A 25,196-nucleotide genomic window follows, 5' to 3' on the forward strand; every position below is an offset into this window, starting at 1 on the left:
GGCCCGGGGAAGTATTTCTCCATCTGTCCACCCAGTTTCCCCCTCCCAGCACCTGGGAGCCAAATCTCAGATGCTGAAATGTGCTTCCCCTCGCCCCTCCAGGGGACCTTGGAATAAAATCCCAGGCGATTTCCTTGCGGCAAGGCTCCCCTGCCGGCGCCGTTTCCTTGTCCAGGCTGGCACACGGGCCCGGAGGCGGCTCGGGGCGCTGGGTGTCCCCAGGGTGGGTGTCACTGTCACCCAGCGCAGCCCGGCTCCCTCCGCAGCGTCCGGGCTCGCCGCTCCGAGCGCGCTGCCTTTGTCCCCTGCGACTTTAAAGTTCCCTCGGTGCACAAAGCGAAAGAGGGAGGAGAAAGCGTTTCATCATCGCTCCCGAGAGCCGACTTATAAGAACTTGGCGCTGCCGCTGCCGGGCTCACTCGCAGCTCGGAGGGATTCGGCACAATCCGTGCGGGCCGGGCCGGACACGCACAGCCCAAAAACCCCGGGCTCCCCGGGAAGCCCTCGCCATGGGAGTCCGCCCCGAAGTTGGCAAATCCCCGGTGGACATTCCCAGGAGCTCCAGCACCTGCTCCAGGAGTTTTTTCTGCAACATCAAAGTAAGGATGGGGCAGGGATGCTGGCGGGGAGGGAGGGGGGTTCCTGCCCGGAGAGGGACCCCAGCCCGCCCCGGGCATCCCCGTGTTCCTCGTACGCTCCTCGGGTGAAAGATGATGCAGAATTTAATATTAGCTCCTGGGGAAGCCTGCCTGGGCAGGGCCGGGGGGCTCTGCGGGTTGGCACGGGGGTGTTTCACCCCATGGGGCAGCTCTCCGTGAGCTTCCCCACGGCGTCCCGTACACGGTGTGCTGCTGCCTGGGGAATGATTAACCACATCCTGGTGCGGAAAGAAAGCGCTGCCTTAGAATAGCACGCGCTTGCTTTAACAAACTTGGGTGAGCAGAGGTTTTGAGCGACAGAAACAAGAGCTCGGTGGGCTGAGGTGGTTTCCAGGTGCTGCCTGCCCAGTTCCTCACCTGCCTGAGCTCCAGGCTCCCGAGCCTGCGGGAGGGCACACGGCTCAGCCCGGCCGTGTGTCACCTGTCCCATCCTGCCTTCACACCACCTGGTTTTCCCCGCTCCCTGCTCTTTGGTTTTTGGATGCGCACCGAGGCTGCTGCACGTGCCGGTTCCTGTCCATCCTGGATGTCCCTGGATGTCCTGTCCGTCTGGATGTCCCTGGATGTCCTGTCCATCCTGGATGTCCCTGGAAGGGGGGATTCCCGTGCCTCACTTGCAGCAGCTCCTCGCAGGGGCACGGGAGCAGCCGGGTGCGGTGCTTGGGAACGGCTCCGGGGATGTGCCCGGGGATGTGTCCGGGGCCAGGGGCGGGCAGGACCCTCCGTGCCGGGGCTGCCGGTGCTGCCCGGGCCGGGCTGTGCTTTCCCACCGCTGCTCCTGCCCTGCTGTGCCTCCCAGCCCGGCGTTTTCGGGATGTGCGGCCGTGGAGGAGGTTTGTGGCGGCCGGGATGGGTTTGGGGTTTGTTTGCCATCACCCTGCCTGCAGGACGGCGCTCCCTGGGCTGTGCTGGAGAGCTGCGGGAATGCTGTAGGAGACCACGGGGCTGCTCCTCCTCACAGCTCCCAGGGCTGGAGCCATGATCCCAGATGATGCCTCCCAGTCCCAGACCCCTGAATGTCCCCACTGCCCAGGCTGGGCTATTCCAGCAGGTGAATTGATGACATTTTTTGGCTGTGGGCTCCAGGAGAGATTACCCTGGGTGATTTCTGGTGATGTTCCTCTGGAGGGGACTGCTGACCTGTCTGCTCTGCTGGAGGTGCAAAATTTGTCCCCAGCCCCCTCCAGGCTGCTGCAGTAATAACCCTGAGTTGGGGTGGGTAAAGTCACCCAAAACCAGAGCCCTTCCTGCAGTTCATGCTCTATTCTGGAAACTGGCAGCAAGCAAAAACAGCCTGGAGTGAAAAAACATTGCCAAACCCTCTTGCAGGATGTCAAACTTTCAGATTAAAGAACAAAAGCCCCAACAAATAAATGCTAGTCCATCTGTACACCCCACAGGCAGCCACAGGGTGCAGGCTGTGGGTGCCCCAGAGTCAGGCTGGGTGCTCAGCACCCCACATGCCCCAGGGCACTTGGATGGGACCTTTTAGGGGCAGATGACTCGGGAGTGTCACTTTGCTAGTGGCAGGAAAACCATTGCCTGAAGAAAAGCTTTAACACTGCTTTTTAAAGTTTTTATTTCAAAACTTGTAGCTCAGGATTGCTCCTGCTTTAAAAAGTCAGCAGTCTGGCAGTGGCACCATGCAAGGGCATCAAGGAACAGTTTGAGCTCTACCCAAAAAAGCTCGTTAGCATCAGGGGATGATGTGCTCCATCTGGGATGGTGGGCACTCAGGACACCCATCTCTCAGAGAAATATTAATGCTTTCAAGAAAAAAATATATAAATTGACAGGCAACAAAATCCCCCACCCTTTCCTGACCTATTCACTCTTCCTGTCCTGTGACATCTGCATTAGAAACATAGACATTAACAAAAGAACTGCTTCAGGGTCAGAAAGGATTCACCTGTGTGCAGTGTCAGTCTCCTCAGTCCCCAAAAATGAGTAGCATGTCAAAGGGTCCCAGTGGAATTCCCAGGTTTGGGGAGTTTTGGAGTGAATGGTCATCAGAGGGCAAGGCGTGGTCAACATCTGGCTTTGAAAGGGTTTGTAGCTCTCATTTGTACAAGAAGCCACTGGTGCTATGAGTGATGGATTATAAAAAAGCCTCATCCAGCCCCAAATTTCATGGGAAGCTGCGGGCATCACCCTCCCCAGAGCCATCAGACACAACATCCTCACACAGGCAATGACAGCTTCTGATGGGGACAGTATTCCCAACACAACAAAATTCCCTACATTTTAACAGGCTTGGAAGGACACAATTAAGACTTGGATGAGTTAATCACAAAGCTCATATTTAATCCCCAAAACCCATGTGATGGGATCATATCCAGGGTGTCTTTTGCAGGGCTGGGGCCGAAAGAACAAATTATTTTTCAATGTAAACCATCTTGATTCCCTGTGACAGGGAGCACCACCCCCTGCACCAGACCCCATCCCTGTCAGGGTGTTCTCCAGAACTGGAGCCATCGCCGCTGACCTTTGGAGGTGTGGGAACACAATGTGGAGGGAGAAGTCCTGGTGGAAAGGGGCAGTTTGAGGGATGGGGTTGGAGTCCTGGGGACACAGCTGGGGGTGCAGCTGCCCTTCAGGAAGCAGTTCCCTGTGGATGTGGCCGTGGGCTTGCACAGGCGCGGCTCCAGCTGCTCGCCATTCCCTGTGGAGTCTGGTTGTGACGGTTCCGTGTGGAGCTGCAGTCACTGCCGGCCCCACGTGGGTTTGTGCTGCTGGGGCAGTGACACACAGCGGGCTGGGGCAGTGACACACAGCGGGCTGGGGCAGTGACACACAGCGGGCTCGGTCCCTGCTGATACCGCCGGGCTCCGCCTGGCCCGGCCCGAGCCCGGCCTCGCAGCTGGAACCAGCCCAGCCACTGCTCCTGGTCTGGGTGCAGGGCTGCCGAGCCCTCTGCCCACTGCTCCCACCCTCATCCCCCCGAGGAGACAAAGCAGAACACAAAACTCCTCCAGGTTCTGGGGCTGGGAGGTTTTGCTGAGCTCTGACCTCGGCCAGAAACCTGGAGCATCCCGGTAACCCCACAGCACTGGTGGAGATGGGGGTGATGATGAGACATTTAGACATTGGGGAGAAATTCTTCCCTGTGAGGATGCTGAGGCCCTGGCACAGGTTGTCCAGAGCACCTGTGGCTGCCCCTGAATCCCTGGAAGTGTCCAAGGACAGGTTGGACAGGGCTTGGAGCAACCTGGGCTAGTGGAATTGTCCCTGCCCATGGCAGGGTGGAACAGGATGGGCTCCAAGCTCCCTTCCCACCCAAACCATTCCATGATTTCTCTGATGAGCAGGGACATCCCCCTGCTTGGATGCTCACCAGAGCTGCCAGGGTTGTGCTGACTGGCACCAGGGTTTGGGGACTTGTAGCTGTGCTGCTCTGCAAGTGCAGGATGAGCCCAACCTTCAGGTGGATGCCAGCACCTGGTGGCACCGGGGACACTGAGAAACTCACAGCCTAAAGGATTGAAACAGGTTTAAAAGGTTGGTCCTTTTGACACCCACACATGGCCAGGGACCCCATCAGTGTCGCCCAGTCCAGAGCCCCAACCATGTGATTTGAGCTCATCTTGGGCTTGATGACTTTGGAGGTCTTTTCCAGCCTTAATGAGGCTATGATTCTATGTCCATTTTCTGCTCCCAGACAACCACTGGAGAAGGATTAGTTCACAGGAATTCTCTGTTTACAGAGCCTCAGATATTTTGGCTTCTTCGCCTTTACTGTCTCATTCGTGGTTTTGAACTATTTTAATTGATTTTGGGATCCCCAGAAAGATGACAAGGAGGAGAGCTTTATAAATATCTTTTGATTTAGAGGAGCTGGACTGGTTTCAGCTGGAAGCTGGAGAGCACAGAGGAGCAGTGTGAAAGTGTTGAGAGTGCAGGCAGGGAGAGGCTTTTTTTTCCATGCCTGGCATGGAAAAGGAAACAGGAGGACAACAGAGAATTATTCTCACTTATGTCAGCCGGAGGTGATCCAGAGAGAGATTTAAAAGCCTTAGGATAGGTTTAAATTGGGTGTTGTACTGGGGCAAGGAGAGGGAGGGAATGGAGGAGGGTAGGAGAGGGGACAACAAGGTCAGGAGGAGACTGTGGGCTCTCAGAGTGTGATAAGGCTTGGAAGCATCCAGGGTGAAGGTGCTGGGAGCACACAGGGAGCAGTGAGCAGGAGCAGGGAGCTCTCCTCCCTGGGCAGGCTGGATGTCTCCTGCAGAGGAAACGGAGCCTGGCCTTGGGGTCTGAGCTCCCAACAGCAGCAGGGCAAGTTTTTGTCCCTTCCTTCCAAGGGACTAAAGGAATTTGCTGAGGAGTGTATTCTAGAAGCCTGGAGATGTACCAGTTGTGCTCTCATATCCTGTTGGAAAAGATTATTAATTGCTTTGTTTAGCCAGAACAGGAGATTTATCAAGTCACAGATCTGGAGGCAGCGTGGCTGTAGGTTTGGAGAGGGAAACACGGAAAGGAGAAAGTCATGGCTGATTAGAGCCATTGATTTAAGCAGGAAAATCAAAGCAATATTGCAATTCTGGGCACTGTGCAGGCAGGCACGGCGGGCTGGATGGGTGTTTGTGGCAAAGACACAAGGAGGGTCCCTAGTGACATGAGAAGAAGGGCCAGGATCTTCCAGCATTTGTGGTGATGGTGCTGGCACCAGACAGCACAGGCTGGGTTTGGATGGTCCAGGACTGTGGTCACGTCTGCTTTTGGTGGGATCAGGCTCCAGGAGGAAAGAACCACCTGGTCCTCACCAGCAGTGGGATAAGGAAAAAGATGGGTTGGAAAGTTTAGTGGGATCAAGGTCTAGGAGACCTGAGACAAGGTAATTTTATGAGGGGCGAGGTGGTTGGGTGCCCAAACAGAAGCAAGGAGTGGTCAGTATAGATAAGATTATGGGGAGCAGGACGGGAGAGGAGTGACGCTGATAGGGAGCACGAGGCCGGCCGGGCGGAACGAGTGTTTGCACACACTTCTGGGTCAGGCAAAACACAGCCAGCCTGGACCTGCCCTCCAGGAAACCCTCATCGGGTCCTGATGCCCCAGAATGAAAAGAGACCTTCAGGGAGGAATGAAGGAAGACCAACCACCCAACCTGCCAGAGGGAGGAAAGGCTGAGGGATGCCCTGCGGTATTTTCTTGGGAAGCATCCCACACTGAGGGTCTGCCTCAGCAATCCTCTGCAGCTAAAAACCTCCTTTCTGGGCAAAGCTGGGCTCACCTGGGCCTTGCAAAGGGGTACAGTGCCAGGAAATCCCGTGTGCGTGTTTGTTGCAAAAAAGAGCAAATATTGTCTTTGCACGTGACAGCCGGGGGGTGTGAAACGTGCGTGGCTTGGCAGGAGACAGTCGTCATTCCAGCGTGCTTCAGGCAATCCCTGATCAGGTTACTTTTCTTATTATTTTATTGTTTGCAATAGAAATCCCACTTAGAAGCCAGCTTCTGCCACTAGACCACACTCAGAGGTTTTGTGCTAAAGGATGGGCTCTGTGCAGGGTGTTTGGTTCCCTTTCTGGAAATGCTGTGCTTTTTTCATCTTTCATGGTACTTTTTGATCTACAAATCCAGGCAGCTGTCCATAGGAAAGTGATGCCAAGGAGGGATGTATTTCCACACACATCCCTACAATTTCCCTGTCCAGCTGATTTATTTCTTTTGGACTGAGTGACCTCAGCTGTCCTACTGCAGGAGGATCTCCCAGTGTAGTAAGAGTTATCTTACTACTCTAAAATAAAGATTCTGTCTTCTTCCTATTAAAATTTTGGGGATATTCTTATTAATTCCTTCAGTTCCCCCTGTACTTTTCCTTTTTTTCTCTTGCAAGCTCAGGAGATTAAAGTGGAGGGAGACTCCAGAGGTGGGCAATTGGAGTCTCCTGCTTTGGGAAGAATGTTCCCTGATTTTGGGAGGAAAGTCTTCTGACTTTCCACTTGGATCAAACTATTTTGCTTTGGACTCAACTCCAGTTGTACTCTGCAGAGGGAAAAACAAATGGAGCATCCTTTCTCCTAGTCCTTTCCAAAGGTTTACTCCAGCCAGATTAATTTTGCTCTTGGCTACATCCTACTTTGGTGTCATCCATCACCTGGGAGCACTTGGATAGATTCTGTGAGGGTCTGCAGCTCTCCAGGCAATCCTTGTGTTCACCTAATGAACAAAGCCCTGGGTCTTTCCATCCCCACTGCTGTGGGAAAGATGCTGGGTACAGAGATTAGCACAAGTGCCGTCAACTTTTCCACCCTCTTTATCTCCAACCAGGGCTGCCAAGGGGAAGACACTGAAAAATGAGGTGAGGGATGACTTTGGACATGAACTGTGGAAGCACAGCAGGGAATTAACCCTTAACTCACTCCTCCAGGTGGAGCAATGGCCATGCCACATGTAGCAGGATCCTCCCAAAGCTGTGGTCCCTGCAGAGCAGAGTTAGGCTCCCGCCTGGAATAGCCTTATCCTGACTCCTGGAGATCCATGGAGGCTCCATAGAGGTGGTTCATGCCTATGAAATGAAACCTGAGTGATGGACACATCTCAGGTGGAAGTTTAGTCTGGGATTGGCCGAATCCTTGCCAGTTCCCCATTGTCCAGAGCATGGAAGGACGAATCCTTCCCCTTCCCTGCCATGGGGTGGGTTTCTCTTCCTTTGGAAAAAGCGCTGCCCTGGGAGGTGCTGGTCCCCACGAGCTGGGTGGGGGCAGCAGCCTGTCTCCCCCAGGAGTTTGCTTCCCTTCTAAATGCAGCTCCTTTTGGAAAGGAGTCAAGTGCCTTGTATAAACAGCCTGGAGTCAGGATTGCTCCGAAGGAAGCGCGGGGATGATTACGACGGGATTTTGGGGGGGTTCCACGTGGGTGCACGCCTTTGGCCTGCCCGTGCTGCTCCCTGCCTGTCTGCAATCACTCCCCAAAAATACCCCAGGCTCCCGTGGGAGCCCGTGCTCCGGAGGGTCAGCACTTGGGAGTGCCCCCGGCTCCTCAGCCTCCCACCGCGCCTTCGCCCTCGCGTCGGCTTTGCGTCAGCCAAACCTCCCTGCGAGCGAGCTCGCCTCTTCCTTAAGAGCCCCTTCTTGTCAGCAGGGAAGATGGATTACGGCAGCTCCCTCCCCTGCTGGGGCTGCTCGGCGGGAGCGTGGGGCAGCACAGCACATCTGGCGCAGCTGGAAGGGCCAGGCCGGGGCTGGTTGCCATGCACCAGCAGGTTGTGGGTGGTCAGCGTGAATGTGTGGGGATGGGAATGCATGGGAAGAGAGACAGGGATGGGAGAGACTTGTGAGGGGACACAGGAGAGTGGTGCCCCTCACGTCCACCAGCCTCAGGGGGTGCATGGACTCCTTTTGGGGAGCCCTCCAAGTAAGGCCCTCTCCCAGTTTTTTGCACTCAGCCTTCAACGTTTGGGATGTCCTTATTATAATTTAAACAGTCTGCTGAATTCAAGGGAAGTCTTGAATCAGGCCTCATCTCCCCTCCAGACACTTGGACACTTGTGTCTGGAAAATCCGTGCTCCAGCCGCACAAGTCCTGGAGCAAAGGTTGTTTTGCCTTTCTCTGGCTGTTTTGGGTGGCAGGTTCTTCCCAAGGAAAAAAAACTCACCCCTGCCCTTCCCCTCCCATTCTCTGGGCTCTGCACATCCGAGGGCTGAGGCTGCTGTGTGGTCTCAGGGTGGGATCACATCCCTGGAGGATCCATCCGGCCTTGCCGCCTTTCCGGTTCATCCTGCAGACAAGAGCTGGGTTAGAAGGACCCACGGGCAGGGGGAAGCAGTCACACCCTGAGGTTTTCCTCTCCCTTTGCTGCTGCTCTCCAGCTGCATTTTTCCCACCTCATCTTCCCTCCTGGCAGGCAGCCCCAGCTCATCCCCAGGCATCTCTGGATCCAGGGCTCCGTCTTGGCCATCCCAGGTTATCACTGAGGCACAAACACATCTTGGACCCTCTCCTGGCAGCTCTGCCTGTTCCTCCCTGCCCTCTCCACCCATGGCTTGTCCCTCTCTTCTCCTGCTGATGGCAGGCAGCCCCAGCTCATCCCCAGGATCTCTGGATCCAGGGCTCTGTCTTGGCCATCCCAGGTTATCACGAAGGCACAGACACATCTTGGACCCTCTCCTGGCAGCTCTGCCTGTTCCTCCCTGCCCTCTCCACCCATGGCTTGTCCCTCTCTTCTCCTGCTGTGGTCCCCATCATCCTTCCATGCCTCCAACCCATCCCCAGCATTCTGGGGAGCCAGCCTTCCTCTCCTCCTCATCCTCCCTCCGTGCCAGCATCCCCTCTGTCCTCGACGCTCCATGTCCCCATCTGCCCTGGGTCAGGCTGACTTTTGCTGTGCTAAATTGGGCCTCGGCGATCCACCCTCTTCCCTCCCTGTTGGTAAACAGCTTTGCTTCTCCGGCTGACGCCTGGCTCCGGGAGAGCTCCGTGTTCAGCTGCTCTGCAGCTCAGGAGCTCCCGCAGCACTGCTCCTCAGCCAGCACTTCCTTGCTCCTGTGGCTTCTGTAGAGTCTGGCCAGAGACTCTAATTGTTGTTTTCTGGCAACAAGATCCCCTCTCCAGTAGCCATCCTCACAGGAGCCACCCCTCTGCTCCAGATCAGCCCACAGTGATTCCAGGTCAGGACTGGGGAAGGTGGTGGATCCAGCTTCTATCCACAGGGTTCTGTCCTGGGATGGCATTTCAAGTGTGGGAGCTGATAGTGGGAGGATGGAGAGGTCATTCAGCTCCAAGAGTTTACTGGCAGATATTTACTTCCACTTTGGCCCTGTCTGAGAGGATTTCCCACGTTACACCCCAAATTCCTGTTCTGCAGCTTTTTGTCAGGGCAAAGTCCCGGCTTGGGAGCTTGTCCTTTCCTGGTTATTGCAATGGCAATGCCAGCCTGATGCCAGCCTGTCTGCTCTCACCCCTCCCAGATGTGGCTGGGGACTCTGTGATGGCAGCTTGTGCCTGTGATCCTTCTTTCCTCATTTTTTGGGTGTTTGTCTTTCTCCTTCATCTTCCCCATAGTCTCCAGGTTTTTCCAAGCTTGCCCTCACACTGCCAGGGCTCCATTTTCTCCTTCTCCTTCATCTCCATCCTCTTCTCTTTTTCTGTCTGTCAGCATCTCTCCCATCCCTTATGCTTTTAGATTCCCAGCCACATCTTTTGGCTGGATCTCTCTTCCTTCAGAGGAGAAGACTCCCAAGAAACCATTTTCTTGCTCATCTTCTACCCAAATTCTGCTACAATTGCTGGGCTTGGCCATGCCTCATCCTCTGCTCCCTAAACACAACTCCACCCATGATGGAATTTGCATCCTCCAAGCTGGTCTTTTTTGATTTTTTAAAATCATTTAATGGGTCAGGGCTACGGGGTGCTACCGCCCTTCCAGATAAATACTCATAAGGACTATTGCTGCTGTTCTGGCCAAAAACACCAGGAATCTGTCCTCGCACTTCCCGACGTTATCATTGAGGGACACTCTTCCTGTATTCAGCAAATATTTGATTTCCTGTGAATCTAAATTAAAAGACCTTCCCTCATTTGTTTTTTAATTATTTTTATTTATTTGTTGGGATTTAAAAAAATTGATTCTAAAACGCTTTTGGCACCGTGTGGATGCATTCCATTCCAAGAAAAATAAAGGAAAACTGTTATGACTAAATATAGATCAAAAGACACTTATGAGCTGCCTCTTGCATCCCTGGCTGAGAGCACTCTCCTCTCGCAGCCCACCCGGGCTCTTTCAGCCAGATTTCTCCCAAACTCTCTGTATTCCCTCCTCTGCCTCTGCTCAGCTTGGCTCCTGGCTCAGCTCACTGCCCAGCTCAAGGGAAGATGCTGGGTTTGGAATACTATTTTGGAATCTTCCAGCAGTGAGACCACGCTGTGCATATTTCATCCTCTCCCTCTGGGGCTTTTAACGCCCTTTTTTGACTTTTTCTAGCAACACCCCTTGGAGCAGGTTCAGTTAATTGACTTTCCAGCTGAGTGAATCCCAGGATGCTCCGTGCCAGAGGTGCAGCCATTGGCCAGAGCCAGCTGGAGTACACTCGTGCAGGATGTGGTCACCAGCAGGGCACTCTGGGCTCATATGGCCTCAAAGGGTGCATGGAGAGGCTTACATTGGATCTCAGGGAAAATTCTTCACTGAAAATGTAGTTAATCATTGGAACAGGTTGTCCAGGGAGGTGGTGGGGTCACCATCCCTGGAAGTGTCCAAGCAGTGAGTAGGTGTGGCACTTCTCAATATGGTTCAGTGGGCATGGCAGTACCTGGTCAAAGGTTGGACCTGATGACCTTGGAGGTCCTTTCAACCTTAATGAATCTGTGATTCCAACTGGGTCCTCACTGGGTGGCACTCTCTGTTTGCCCACAGGTGTTTGTGCTGTGCCATGGGCTCCTCCAGCTCTCCCAGCTCCTCTACAGTGCCAACTTCAAGAGCAGCCTCACCACCATCGAGAAGCGCTTTGGGCTCTCCAGCCTCTCCTCAGGTTTCATCTCCAGCTTGCACGAGGTAACTGGGAGAGGAGCACCCAAAGGGTGGGCAGCACCCGGGGGGCATCTTCCCAAAACAGGGTCACAGGGCTGTTCACACCCAGGGCTTCCTCAGCCTCCCTGTGCTGGGAGGAGCAGCTGTGCTGTGCTCTGGGACACCTTGTCACACTTCGTCACACCTCATCACACCTTGTCACACCTCGTCACACCTCATTCTGCTCTGCCACCTCCGGGGGGGGGACAGGGTGGTCCTGTGGGGATGGCCCTTGGACAAGAGCAACTTCCACTGGATGGAATTCCAGAATGGTTTGGGTTGAAAGGGTCCTTAAAGTTCATCCCATCTCATTCCACCCCCTGCCATGGGCAGGGCCACCTTCCACTAGCCCAGGTTGCTCCAAGCCCTGTCCAACCTGGCCTTGGACACTTCCAGGGATCCAGGGACAGCCACAGCTTCTCTGGGCACCCTGTGCCAGGTCCTCACCCCCCTCACAGGGAACAATTACTCCCCAATATCCCATCTAATCCTGCCCTCTGGCAATTTAAGGCATATTGCTGAGCTGGCCGAGGATTTTCACACACTTTCTTATCAAGAAATCCCTTGGAATAATTCACATTTTTAGGAATTCTGTCCTTCCTAGCAGCTCTTCAAGGCCTGGCAAAGGCCAGGAAAAGATCTGCTGGCACAGACTTTTTTGCTGGCACCAAGTGGCTGCACACTTGTTCATGAGCTCCCTGGTGAGCACATGGGATGCTCAAGAAGATGGACACTGGGAATCTTCCTGGATCCCTGGGGAAGTGGATGCCCAAGTCTTACCTCAACCAGCATGGACATTTGGGATTAAAAAGATGTCTCAGGGCTCACTGAGTCTTCTGGCTGTCTGTGTCTGTGTGAGGTGCCCTGCCTGTCCAGGACAAGAATCTTAGTGCGTTGGTGCCTACAGCAATTCCAAGAACAAAACCCACAAAGAGACAAACAATGGAGCCCACGCAAAGACAAATACAAAGTTTTCTTAGCCATACATAGAATCACAGAATGGTTTGGGTTGGAAGAGACCTTTAAAGGCCATCTTGCTCAACCCCCTGCAATGAGCAGGGACAACATCAACATGCCAAAGTTAAAATGATGTTTAGGTTGTCCAGAGCTGTTAAAGCCCATGTAATGGGAATTTTGTGGTGTTCACCCACTTGCCTGAGCAAGCTGTGTGGTTTCATGGCTTTCTAGTTGATGCTGTCTGCAGTTGCAAATGCCCAGGGTCATAAATATTTGCAGTGAGCTGGACTTTGTAGCAGGGCTCATGTCTGTTTGAGTCACGGGAATGGAGGCAATCTGTTTCGTTCCTTGCTGGTTTTGCAGGAATTGTCAGTTTATGCACATCAGTCAATCTCTTCTCCCAGGGAACAAAGGACAGGACAAGAGGAAATGGCCTCAAGCTGTGCCAGAGGGGTTCAGCTTGTGTGTGAGAGAAAATTTCTTCACTGGAAGGGCTGTCCAGCCCTGGCACAGCTGCCCAGGGCAGTGGTGGAGTCCCCATTCTTGGAGGGGTTTAACAGATGTGTGGATGTGGCACTTGGGGACGTAGGGCAGTGGTGGCTTTGGCAGCACTGGGGGAGCAGCTGGACTTGATGGTCTTGGAGGGTTTTTCTAACATAAATGATTCAGTGATGCCTGTGGGGTGGGGGGCAGGTGTGGATGCTAAAGAGCCCCAGACAAATCCCAGGGAGGTTGTGATGTCATTCATGCCAACAAGGGATGCCCAGAGGAGGCTGAGGCCAGGGAGTGGCTGGAGATGAGAAGGGAGCACTGATGTGCTGTGAACACCCAGGGCCAGGGGATGCTCCTGCTCCTGTGAGCATCAAACACCTCCTGATGACAGCCCTGTCCACCCACCCAGACACAGCCACAGGGTCTGGACATCCTCTGTGATGTCTCCTCACATTCCTCCCTCTTCTCTGTGCCTTTTCCAGATTGGCAACGTGGTGCTCATCATCTTTGTCAGCTACTTTGGCAGCCGCGTGCACCGCCCGCGCGTGATCGGCCTCGGGGGGCTGCTGCTGGCCCTGGGGGCCTTCCTGGTGACCCTGCCCCACTTCCTCTCGGGCCCCTACGAGTACACTGCCCTCAGCACGGGTGAGTGCCACCAGCTGTGCCCCACAAACCCAGATCCAGCTGCTCCAGATGGGTGGTGTGTGACTGCCCACCAAAAAAGGGGGTGTTTCCAGGGCACACGTGATTCAAACAGTGAAGGCAGAGCCTTAAGGTGGGCAGTTGCTGGTTAAACCTGACATTGTTATAGCTTTGGAACCCTTTCTGAATGCAAAAATTATGTGTGGGGTTTTTTCTGCTTCTCCTGCACATGTTATTCCAGCTGTTGTTACAGAATTCCAGAATGGTTTGAGTTTGAAAGGACCTTAAAGCCCATCTCATTCCACCCCCTGCCACGGGCAGGGACACCTTCCACTGTTCAGGTTTCTCCAAGTCTGTCTTTGAACACTTCCAGGGATGAGGTAGCCACAGTTTCTCTGAGAGTAGTTTAGATTAAACATTAGGGAGAAATTCTTCTCTGTGAGGGTGCTGAGGCCCTGGCACAGGATGCCCAGAGAAACTGTGGCTGCCCCTGGATCCCTGGAAGTGTCCAAGGCCAGGTTGGACAGGGCTTGGAGCAACCTGGGCTAGTGGAAGGTTTTCCTGCCTGTGGCAGGGGGAGAATGAGATGGGCTTTAAGGTCCCTTCCAACCCAAACCATTCTGGAATTTTGTGATGTAGCAAAGCCCCCCTGTCCCCAGGGCCTGCTCTGGCCAAGATCCTGATCTGATCCAGTCCAAGGAAATCTGCTGCTTTAACTGGGAAGGCTTTGGGAACAAGCTCATGTGAATAATGGCAGCTCTATTTTCCATTAGGAATGGAAATGACCCAAAAGTTCTGCACAGAACACAATTCTTGCAGAGCACCTTTGCTAAACTGAACAGGATTAGAGATGGACTGCAAAAACAGACGGACAGGGCAGAGATATTGACATTAGGAGGACTGCCTGATGGCAAAGAGCACATTCAGTCTGTGAACAGCCCCTGAAGGTACTTCGGTCCTGGCTGGAGTTTCCATGGCAGCCTGGAGCAGGATGAACACCCTCAGTGTCTGGGTTGTATGAAAGGGCAAGGGCCATGTTTTGGAAGGAGCTGGGCTACTCCTGAGCTGTGGGTGCTGCAGGGATTCAGGGCAGGGTGTCCTCTTAGGGCAGCCAGCTGACCCCAGAGGGCATCACACTCTGTTCCTGCCCGGGTACCACAAGGGAGCAGAGACCACAGACTGCAAAAACCAGCCATGGGTTAGGTCTGCCCTCGTTAAACCCAGAGCACCCTCACTCCATGGCATGAACTCTTTAAAAGTGTGATTAAAATCACAGCCTGGTTGTTTGCTGACCTCAGTATAATACTCCAAAGGAAGTGCAGGATGATGAGAACTGCTGAATAAAATGAGCAATCCATCCAAAATCCAGCATTTTGTGCTTACTCAGTGAGTTTGGGAGATTCCTGCTATTTGGGGATTTAGTGTGGGAGGAGGCAGGGGATGTACTCAGTGTTGAAATGCTCATTTTTTCCCCTTCCAGGTAACAAGAGCCAGGGGCAGGTTGAGCTGTGCTATGCAGAGAGTAGATTTGTGTGCTCAAACACCACCCGGGACCCCGAGAAGGAGGCCAGCAGTGTGTGGGCCATGATGGTCATTGCCCAGCTGCTGGCCGGGATCGGCACCGTGCCCATCCAGCCCTTCGGGATATCCTACGTGGATGACTTTGCAGACTCCAACAATTCCCCACTCTATGTTGGTAAGTGGGGCCAGTGCTGCACATTGGTTTGTTTCACAGAATCCCAGGGTGGTTTGGGTTGGAAGGGACCTGAAAGCTCATCCAGTTCCACCCCCTGCCATGGGCAGGGATACCTCCCACTAGACCAAGCTGCTCCAAGTTCCTTCATCCTTGTCTTCCCTCTGCAGTGAGGGATCACTGTTCCCATGAATTGTCCCACTGATCCCTTAGAATTCTCAAATCTGCAAGGCAATTGAAGGAAAGAAGACTGAAGGAACCTGAAAGGTTCTGAAGAGGAAGGAAAGTGGGTCTGGTGTGTTGTTTTTAATACAGGTGCTCCCTTTAGGGAGGTGGAAATGTCTGTCAGGGTGCCTCAATATAGCAGAAATTCCATCTCCCCAAGTCCCATTTCATTTTATGTCTGATGCAGCTCAAGCTCACTGACTCCTTTTAAACATCTTGAAAGTTGTGTAAAGAGTTTCTCTCGAGGAGGGAACTTGGCTCCTGTCATTGCAAACAAATGAAAATAAAATGTTCTGACCTTATGGGTTATCTATTTTGGAATGGGAGGGTTCAGCTACACCCAGGGTGGTCTGGTGGCCTTTTTGCCCTCAGAATCTTTCACCTCACCTGATGTTTGAACCAAGTATTTCTCCTTGGATCTGAGGATTAGGATGTGTTTGTTTCCTTGGCATCCTAGAGGACATAAAGGTCTCAATCACCTGTGTGAGCCCTGGATGTCAGCGCCCTGCTGCTCCCTGAGGGTCATGAATATCATGGATATTCATGGTGTAGCTGACAATTTGTATTGTGGCAGCAAAGCCTTGATGGCAGCAGAGCAGGGGGACTTTAAAGTCCACAGACAGCTGCCTTCCCCCTCTGTTCCTGTCAGATAAACACCACCTTCAGTGTCGGGGCAGTGGGGACCTTCTCACCATCTGAATGGTGATGAGGGGTGGTTTCTCCCCTCCTGCATTTCCTGGGAAGACAGAAGCCATCTCTGCATGGAAACTGCATTTCCCTGCTCACAGGGGCTCTCTCTGCTCCCTTTTCCCAGCCATCCTGTTTGCCATTGCTGTGTTTGGCCCTGCCTTTGGGTACTTGCTGGGGTCCGTGGTGCTGCGGCTCTTCGTGGACATCGGGAGGGTTCACACTGGTGAGTATTGCTCAGACAGCAGAGGTCCTACAGACCCTCTGTGGGTCAGGTCACTCTGAGATGAAAGGTGACAGAAGCCACCAGTCCTGTGACCCATAAAACCCACTGCCCTGGAAAGATCTGACCTGGAAAAGCACCCCCAGCATACTCCTCCACTTTATCACCCCATAAGGACAGAGGTGGTCCTGACACCACCACGGAAGCAGAACCCTGGGGCAGGGACATTCCAATGCCCAACTCATGGTGCTGCACTGGAGGGCATGGCTGGGGTCTGCCCACTGCCACCACACTGAGGAGGTGTCCCACAACCCCAGCGTGGTGGTGGAGAGGAACAGGGAAATATGAGGAATCCAGGGATGGAGAAGACAACCAGAGAGAAATCACTGCCCTGTGGATAAAAAGAGAACTTGAGTGTAGTCATCCTCCTCCCCAGAACCAGCACCTGCAGAGAGAGGGGCTGAGCTGACGCCACCACAGGGATAATTTGCTTTATCCATGACATGTGCTTATTATTTCTGGTAACTTAATCACTAAAGAATTCTCCCCAGCTCCATCATTAACGTGGCTTTTCCTGTGTTTCCTTAGAGAGATCAGAGCCTGCCTGACATTTTTGTCCGGTGCCTGATAAGAATAATAAATGAACGTGGGCAGGAAATGCCAAAAAGCCTTGGCCCGCTCCCCGCGGCGGCAGACGGATTTAGCAGCCTCTGCCTGGTCGCTCCATGATGACATCCAAGCTCCAGAGTGGAGTGGTCCTGTTTGGGGAAGTGGGCTGATTGTTTCAGGGGGTGTGGGCTCCTCTCCTGTCAGCCCCTGGCACGGAGCTCCCACGGGAGCTGGCCGTGGTTCCTTCCCAGCCGCCACATCCCGGCATGGGCAGCCGTGTCCCCAGGCCAAGCCAGGCAATGTCAGGCCTCCCGTGAGCATCACTTGGCCCAGCCAAAGGATGTGTGTGCTGGAGACACAGAGGCTCTCACCTTCTCCTCCTTTTTCCGGAGAAGGCGCCCGGAGTTTGGTCCACTTGGAAAGCAGGAGCTTCTGCCAGCACAGGGCCTTCCCTCGGTCCCTGCGAGCAGAAAGTGACCGAGCCTGGAACAATGGGGAGAAACTTTTTCCAGGAAAGCAGCACAGCCTTTCCCAGTCCCTGTTTTGGCTCAGCATCCTTGTCAGCAGCATGGTCCAACCCACTGTGTTCTCCAGGCAGAAGATGGAGTCAGGCCCCCATAATCTGTGCCTTGCTGGCTGGCTCGGGACTTGGAGTGAGCCATGATGACCAAATCCATCCTGCAGTCACCTGGGAGGCTCAGTACAGTTGGGATGAGTGGCAGTGGTTGTTTTCCTAGGCAGGGAAAACAAAGATCAAACACAACCAGGGCCAGTCTCGCCAACACTGGTGGGAGTCCCACCTCCATCTATTTACTCTTACATGCCAGTGGAGAGACCCTTGGGTTGTGCCCACGGGGACTCTTCATACTCCACCAGCCCACATTTTCATGGAGATCTGTCCCTGTCACCCTTGGAGCTCTTACAGTGTGTCCTTGTGTGTTGCAATGGCAGTGGAGCTGACGCCGAGCGACCAGCGCTGGATCGGAGCCTGGTGGCTGGGGCTGCTCATCTCCTCGGGCTGCCTGGTGCTCACCTCCATCCCTTACTTCTTCTTCCCTCGGTACATGCTGAAAGGAGAGGTGAGACCTCATCTCCAGAGGCTGGAACGTCCTGGGGCCAGGGATGTGCTCAGGGAAGGAATACCTGTCCTCAGAGGAGAGGGGTGGGAGGGAGGAAGGCAGTCCAGCAATCCTGTCCCATTAAACATGTATCATTTTGGTGTTTTCAAAGCCAAACCCCGCTGGTTTTGTTACAAAAATACTTTAGTTCTGTTTTGAAATTGTTTACTCACTGATTCTTTAAAGGTAAAATTAAACCCAAAATATTTCACAGTTATGGCTAAAGGACTCACCAGACTTGAGCTGAACTATCTCTAACTTTCATTTTCAGACTTTTTGTAGAGTTAAAAGGGAGGTATTTTGTCAGGGTTCAGGAGAGGAAAGATTTCCAAGTTCTTAAAACCTCCCAACAACAAGCTGTTGTCTTGCTGCTCTGCTCAGGGGCTGCAGTGATATTTGAGATACTTCACCCCTTTAATCCCAGAATCCTGGAATGGTTTGGGTTGGAAGGACCTTAAAGCTCATCCTGTTCCATGCCCTGCCATGGGCAGGGACATCTTCCACTGTCCCAGGCTGCTCCAAGCCCCGTCCAACCTGTCCTTGGGCACTTCCAGGGATGGGGCAGCCACAGCTTCTCTGGGCACCCTGTGCCAGGGCCTCAGCACCACAAGAATTTCTCACCAAGATCCCATCTAACCCTAATGGCAGTGGGAAGCCATTCCCCCTTGTCCTGGCACTCCAGGCCCTTGTCCCAAATCCCTCTCCAGTTCTCTTGGAGCCCCAGAGCCTTCTCTTCTCCAGGTGAACACTCCCAGCTCTCCCAGCCTGGAGAGGTGCTCAGGGCACGTGGGACAGGGCTTTGCTGCAATTGTCAGGCTTGGCTGGGGGTCCAAGGCCCCTGGGACAGACCCTGACCCTCCCAGGGGCCTTGGACCTCTGCCTAGGAACTGACCACTGTGCCAGGACAGTGCCAGCCCCTCTCACCACAGGCTGCCCCTCTCTCCCTGCCAGGAGCGGAACACGGAGGCCGGGATGCTCAGGAAGATGGAGACAGGGGCTGCTCAAGACACCTCCCTGCTGGAGTTCATCAAAAGTAAACTCCTGGGGGTGCAGGAGAGGGTGGGTGGGGATGCTGGGCCGTGCTGGGCCATGGGGGGCGGGTGGGGACCCCCACACCAGCAGGGTCACACCAAGGGGGCTTGTTGGGAGCCCAGCACCGTGTGTGGACCAGCTCTGGCACCACGAGGGCCTAAGGACCGAGGGAACGTGGGCACAGCCTCCCTCTGGCTACAGACCTCTTGAGGCCCCTCTTCTGTGGGGCCTGAATTGTCTCCAAATTTTGTGTTGAGGGCGTTAAAGTGGTATGAGTGTGCCAGAAAAGGGTCTCTGGGAGGTTTAACCCCAGCTCCAGGAGTGGGCATGGGGCTGCCGGCGCCACCAGCTCCTCGACGAGGTCACCCCACTGCAGCTGACCCTGTTTATGTGGAGCCAAAGAGGCTTGAGAGGGATGTTGCTGCTGAGAGACCAGATTAATGACTCTTCAGCTCCAGGATTTCTTCCCAGATAAAGCCCCTCCCTCCTTGCCTCTTCCTCCACTGCAGTCACATCCTGGAGCTGTCAGTTCCCTCTTCTCCTCTCTTTGGGCTTTAATGGATGCTGACTCTCTGCTAATTAGAAAACTCATAAGAGACCAAATAAACAGAGTTGCTCCCAGGGTCCATCTGCCTCTGTTGATGGGGCCAGAGGACACAATGTCCCATCAGGAAAACACATCCATGATGCTGCCAGCTGCTGGGACACATTAGGGTGTCTCCCCTCCTGCTTTCCCATGCCCACAGACATCTCCAGCAGATCATCATCATCATCCCACAGACTGGGAAGAGGCTAAGGGTGGAGGTTTTTTCCTAGTACAAATGGCTGGTGTGAGAATCACATAGCTAAAAGATATTTTCCTATGGTTTCCCTGTAGGATTCCCAAAGATCTTCCTCAAGCTGCTGCTCAACCCCCTCTTCATCCTCCTGGTGCTGGCTCAGTGCAGCTTCTCCTCCGTCATTGCGGGTCTGGCCACCTTCCTCAACAAATTCCTGGAGAAGCAGTACGGTGCCTCCCCCTCCCAGGCCAACTTCCTCATAGGTGAGCACGGAGGGAGGCAAAAAATATCCATCAGCAGGGAGCCAGATGCCCATATTCTCCAGGCTTTTAAAATCCTGGAGAAGAAGCCAGTGAAAGCTTATTTTTGGATGAGACCTGGGGCTCACCTTGGGGTAATGGGTGAATTCCTGACCTGTAGTTCCCCAGCTGCCTTGGGTTTGGGCTGTCTTGGACAACAGCTGGATCTGAGGGTTCTCCCAACTCCTGTGGGGTCCAGAGAGCTGCCCCTCACCCATGGGGGTGGTTCTGGGCAGGCAGGACCCCCCTGAAGGCTCCGTTCCTCTGCAGGAGCTGTGAACCTGCCGGCAGCAGCGCTGGGGATGCTGCTGGGAGGGATCATCATGAAGCGCTTCTCCTTCTCCCTGCGCGCCATCCCGCGCTTCGCCGTGGTGGTGCTCGTCTTCTCCATCCTCATCTGCCTGCCCATCTTCTTCATGGGCTGCTCCACGGGGCACATCGAGGGCATCTACCACTCCAGGTAATGCAGGTGCTGCTCCCAGCTCCTCGTTTCTCCAGCTGTGTCAAGGGACACACGCAGGTGGAGAGGCAGAGGACATCACCATGCTGCTTCTTGCTCCTTGTTCTGCACTGCATGGAGGAGATCCGGGTACTTCACAGCCCGGAGAGCTTGGGAGGGTGTTTATCCATGATTTTCTGGGCCAAACAAGCAGAGTGTAATTTTTCACTCTGGATTTTTAGGGGAAAATTAGTAACACTGTGTCCACATCACTTCACACGCTCCCAGTGTTCCAGCTGGACTTCATCTTTCTCCTCACCTCAGTGCATATTTTTGGCTCTTACCATGACTTCCTAAGATAAAAATGACATTTGTGTACAACCAAGGCTTGATGTCAAGTGCATTGAGCTCATTTCCCAGAGCCCTGCCAGCAAGGAAGAGATTTCTGATGCCATCTTCCCACATGGGGTGGAGCAGCCCCATCCCACCCTGCCCACGGGCAGCTCCCCAGTGCCACATTCCTGCAGGATTCAGGCTGTGTGACTCCAGCAGATGGAGGAATGAGGGAAGACGGGGCAGATTTGGGTTTGTCCTCTTCACTTCCACAGCCATCAGGCTTGTTTGGGAACATGCCCACTTTCAGTTTGTGTCCATGTGGTGTTTCCAGCTGTGGCTGTTCACACATCTGTTTGTGCAGCTCTGGATGGAGCCCAGGTCCATTTCTACAGGCTTTTGGCCGATTAATTTTCAGCTGAGGAAAAAAAAAAAGAAAAAAATATAAAAGAAGTGTGTCAGTACTTGTTTGTAGACATAACATAATTCCTGTGACATTCACTGCACGCTTCCAGAGGTACCTGCAGGGATCAGGGGCTGGCAGAAGGCCAGGCCGCTGCTGGCAGTGTCCCAGCCCAAACAGGAACAGGAAAACTGCTCAACTAGTAAAAGGAATTTTTTTTTTTTAATTCCTCCTGTCCTATTTCTTATTTTTTGCCAATTTCTCCCCCCTCCTTTCTGGCAGCACACCCAATTCCCAGCAGCAGGTTAAGGCACGGGTTGGGTGCCAATGCTCTAAGCAGATCTTCCACCCCGTGTGCCGGAAAAACACCACGGAATACATCTCACCCTGCTTCGCTGGCTGCACCAACAGCACCACCAACCCCTCCAACCCCACACAAACGGTGAGTAAAGCAAGTGGCTAGCAAAGCAGCCTTGCTGGAATAGTGGAGTGATGCTGCAGGAGCCCAAAAAATGCAATAAGGGGGTAGAACCTTTTCCATGTGGTGTGCTGAGCTCTGGGAAGGTGTCCTGGAGAATTGCTGTAAGGCTCTGGGAACCTGCTTGGAGGAACAGGGATGGTGGCAAATCCCATTACAGGATGCCATGGCTGTGCCTTAAAACTGGAGCTGGTGCTGTTATGGGTGTCCTGCACAGGGATGTGGGATGATTCGTCCTGAGAAAGCTGCTCCAGGCGCTGGGAGTCTGACGTCTGTTTTGTTCCAAACGTTTCCAACAGATCTACCACAACTGTTCCCTGAATGGGAATGAGCTGTTCTCCACCTACACGGGCTCTTGTCCAGTCAGCTGCTCCCATATGCTCCTTCCTGCCATATTCCTCATCTCCTTTGCTGCCCTGGTGGCCTGCCTGTCCCACAACCCCCTCTACATGATGGTGTTACGGTGAGTGGTGCGTGGGCTCCTCAGTCCCAGGGGAGCTGATAGGATGGTTCCCCATGCTGGGATCAACAGGATGTCATAAACGTGCAACCAGCCCGAATCTTGGCCAAATCCAGGGCCAGCAGCTCTGACCTTCCGTGGTTTCTGCCCCGCAGGGTGGTGAACCAGGATGAGAAGTCGTTTGCCATCGGAGTCCAGTTCTTACTGATGAGACTGCTGGGTGAGTGCCCATCTCTGAATGAGCCTGGGGGGCTGCAGGAGGCACTGAACCTCCTCGGGATCAGCAGCTAACTCCATCCTCTCTCCCGCCAGCCTGGCTGCCGGCCCCAGCCATGTTCGGAGCCCTCATCGACTCCTCCTGCATCTACTGGCAGCAGCAGCAGTGCGCCCCGGGCCGCTTCTGCGCCTACTACAACAACGATTTCCTCCGGAACAGGTACCCTGAGCCCCGGCCCCGGGCAGGGCAGGGGCCCCAGCCCGGCTGCAAGTGCCAGCTGCAGCCCTGGCATGTCCCTGCTCTTCTCCCGGCAGATACCTGGGGCTGCAGGTGGGCTACAAGGTGGTGGGCACCGTGCTGCTGGCCCTCATCAGCTGGAAAGTGAAGAGGAGCAAGGAGTACAACGTGCAGGAGAAGGCGGCGGGGCTGGTGTAGCCCCCGAGGACTGACTCGCACCCCCATCACCCACTGCCACTACTTTGTCTTGTTTGGGTTTGTTTTACTTCCCACGGGAGCGACTCCGCCGCTCCGAGCTCCCCTCCCAGGTGCTCCCGGCGAGGGATGCTCCGGGCCAGCCCCGTCCTGGGAATGGCAGCGCCCGGGCTCTCCAGCCTGGGAGGGGCAGGAGGCAGAGGGGGCTGGCACGCAGGGACCCGGAGAAGTGCCGGCTGTGGGCGATGGTCCCGCTGCGGTGTGACATTCCCGGCCTGCCCGGCTGGGACAGGAGCAGGGGAGGTGGCTGCCAGGTGTCCCCCCGGCCGCAGCCCCCACGGAGGGCAGCAGGGACACCACACACGTGTTGGGACAAGACAGCACGAGGGGTTTAGTGCAGAACATCTGGGGTTTGTTGCTCTTTTTATTTTTTAAATAAAGGTCACTTTTCCAACCGTGGTGCATTCTTGATCTCCCCCCACCAGCCAGGAAAGCTCTGGGATCACAGCCTGGCCCATGCTGAGCACATTCCAGCTGGGAAAGGGGAAAAAATGGTGGCAGAGTGAGACATTCTTCTGCAGCTCCACCGGCCATGGGGGAGGGCTGCCAGGGGCTACACGGAGCTCAGGGATGGCCGAGGAGCCCTGCCTGCAGTCCCACGGCCCCTGCCCTGCCTGCAGCTCCCTGGTGGGCAGGAGACACAGGCAGGGGCAGGGGCACAGCAGGTTTTACCTGAGTTGCTGTTTTGGTTGTTTCACACCCCTCAGGTGAGTTTTGGTGAGGGTTTGGTGGGTGGGTTCTGTTAGTCCACACTGTGATGGAAGCCCATTCTGTGTTCCAGTACACAGACCACAATCTGCTTCAGCATTTTAAAGTAATATTTTAACAGCAACTTTGCTTATTCTAACTATTATTAATAATCTTTACTATTATTATTGATCAGATTGTCAGCTCCTGGTTTCCTTCTGATCCATCTCTGCATGACACAACACAGCCTTAGGGTTCATTTCAAGTTCAACCCATAGCCTAACAAGTCCAGCTACTTATGTCAAACACTGAGCTTCTTAAAAATCCTGTCATTTCTTCAATGCAGTGGGCTCTGGGCAGGGTGCAGTGAGTTTGGGGCTTTCTTTCAGGGATTTTATGGGTTGGATGCATTCAGGCCCTGCTGTCCTTACCCCATAGCTTTTCCCCGTGGTCGTGGCCCTGCTGCATCCATGTTCATAGAGGGGGTTGAAGGAAAGGAGAACAGGAGCAGACCTGCCCTGGATTTGCTCTGGATCACCAAAGTCTTCACAAAAAAGAGCTCTCTCCATGTTAACCCTATTCCTGTTCCACCTCTACCTGGCAGATTTTCCCTGAACACCCACCTGACCTTCCATAACCTTCTCCACTTGTTTCACACCAGGGGTAACACCCAGAAGGACAAACCCCAGGAGGTCACAAAGGGCACGAGGTGGCCCAGATGGGGCCAGCAGAAGCTCCTGGCCACTAAGGTGCCAGGGTGGTGGCTCTGTGCACAGGGAAGGTCACAGCTGGAACACCTGCATTCAGGAGCCTTGGATGCTGATGTCCAGGCACTGTTAATTTTGCTTTTCTTTGCCTTTCAGCAATCTCTCCTCCTCTTTCAGGTTTTCTGCTACCCCAGTTATCACTGTGCTCATCATTCTCCTCCAAAAACACCTGCCTTTTCCAGGGGAACAACTTGGAGTACAATCCATAGCAAAAAACATTGACCAAAAGAGCTTTAGCACAGTGAGTGCCTCAGCCCCTGGGGATGTGTGAACAGAGGGTTCCTGACTCAGGGTCAGGCAGCTGCAGCAAGGGCCTGAGTTTATCACATCCCACTGTCCTGCCAAAGCCATCCCAGCACAGCCCTGCCGAGCTGCAGCCTCAGGAGCAGCACTCCCAGCCAGCAGAGCCACGGGCTGGGAACAAGGTCAGGAGAGCAAAGAACAAAGCACAGAGCTGACTGGGGAATCAAGAAAAACAAGAAAACAACACTCAGAGTTTCCAGTTCTGCTCTCTTCCCTCAGCCACTGGGGAAAACCAGCCCTGAGTATTTAAATATTAAAAAAATCATGGAGTGAAACCCAAAAAGCTCCTGGAGTTCTGCTGTGTGCTTCAGCACGAGTGGCTCCAGGCACAGCCCCAGCTCGGCCGAGGCCGTGCAGCCACTCCCCAGCCCAGGAAAGCTGAGGCATCTCATCTCCATCCAGCACAGCCACAGGGTGCCACAGCCACCTCCAGGGCAGAGCAGGGCTGCTCTGCCACCACAGCTGGCTGCAGCTCTCCTGTGCACATCACCAAAGTGCCTCTCAGTTATGATTTGTGGGTGTTTTTTGCTATGTGATTATCAATTTCTCAATTAGTCACACCAAGAAATACAAAACAAAAAAAAAAAAACCTCAACCCCAAAGCCCTCTGTGTGCAGAAAACAAAGTTTTTTGACAACACAGACATGGCCACAGAGCAGGAAGGTTGATCCCCAGCACTGTGCTGAGCAGGAGCAGAG

At 54.0% G+C, this 25,196-nt stretch overlaps 1 protein-coding gene across 1 annotated transcript; it reads left to right on the forward strand.

The window, feature by feature from the left end:
* Positions 1–214: 214 nt before the first annotated feature.
* SLCO2A1 (solute carrier organic anion transporter family member 2A1) lies at positions 215–25,129 on the forward strand. The gene is made up of 14 exons (XM_039696869.1): positions 215–599; positions 11,011–11,148; positions 13,095–13,257; positions 14,735–14,950; positions 15,987–16,085; positions 17,643–17,770; positions 18,761–18,842; positions 19,719–19,883; positions 20,190–20,379; positions 21,377–21,536; positions 21,872–22,035; positions 22,188–22,252; positions 22,345–22,468; positions 22,564–25,129. The coding sequence occupies exons 1-14, from the start codon at positions 510–512 to the stop codon at positions 22,682–22,684; spliced, it is 1,905 nt and encodes a 634-aa protein (XP_039552803.1). The 5' UTR covers positions 215–509; the 3' UTR covers positions 22,685–25,129.
* The last annotated feature ends 67 nt before the right edge of the window (positions 25,130–25,196 follow it).

This window comes from Passer montanus, unplaced genomic scaffold, assembly GCF_014805655.1.
Source record: "Passer montanus isolate IOZ18808 unplaced genomic scaffold, ASM1480565v1 scaffold115, whole genome shotgun sequence".
NCBI lineage: Eukaryota > Metazoa > Chordata > Aves > Passeriformes > Passeridae > Passer > Passer montanus.

Bases quoted from the DNA above. Each gene is read 5' to 3' on its own strand.
- SLCO2A1 (XM_039696869.1), top strand. From the start codon at position 510: ATGGGAGTCCGCCCCGAAGTTGGCAAATCCCCGGTGGACATTCCCAGG. The intron at 14,951-15,986 runs GTAAGTGGGGCC...CCCTTTTCCCAG, and splicing joins CAATTCCCCACTCTATGTTG to CCATCCTGTTTGCCATTGCT. The intron at 18,843-19,718 runs GTAAACTCCTGG...GTTTCCCTGTAG, and splicing joins CCTGCTGGAGTTCATCAAAA to GATTCCCAAAGATCTTCCTC.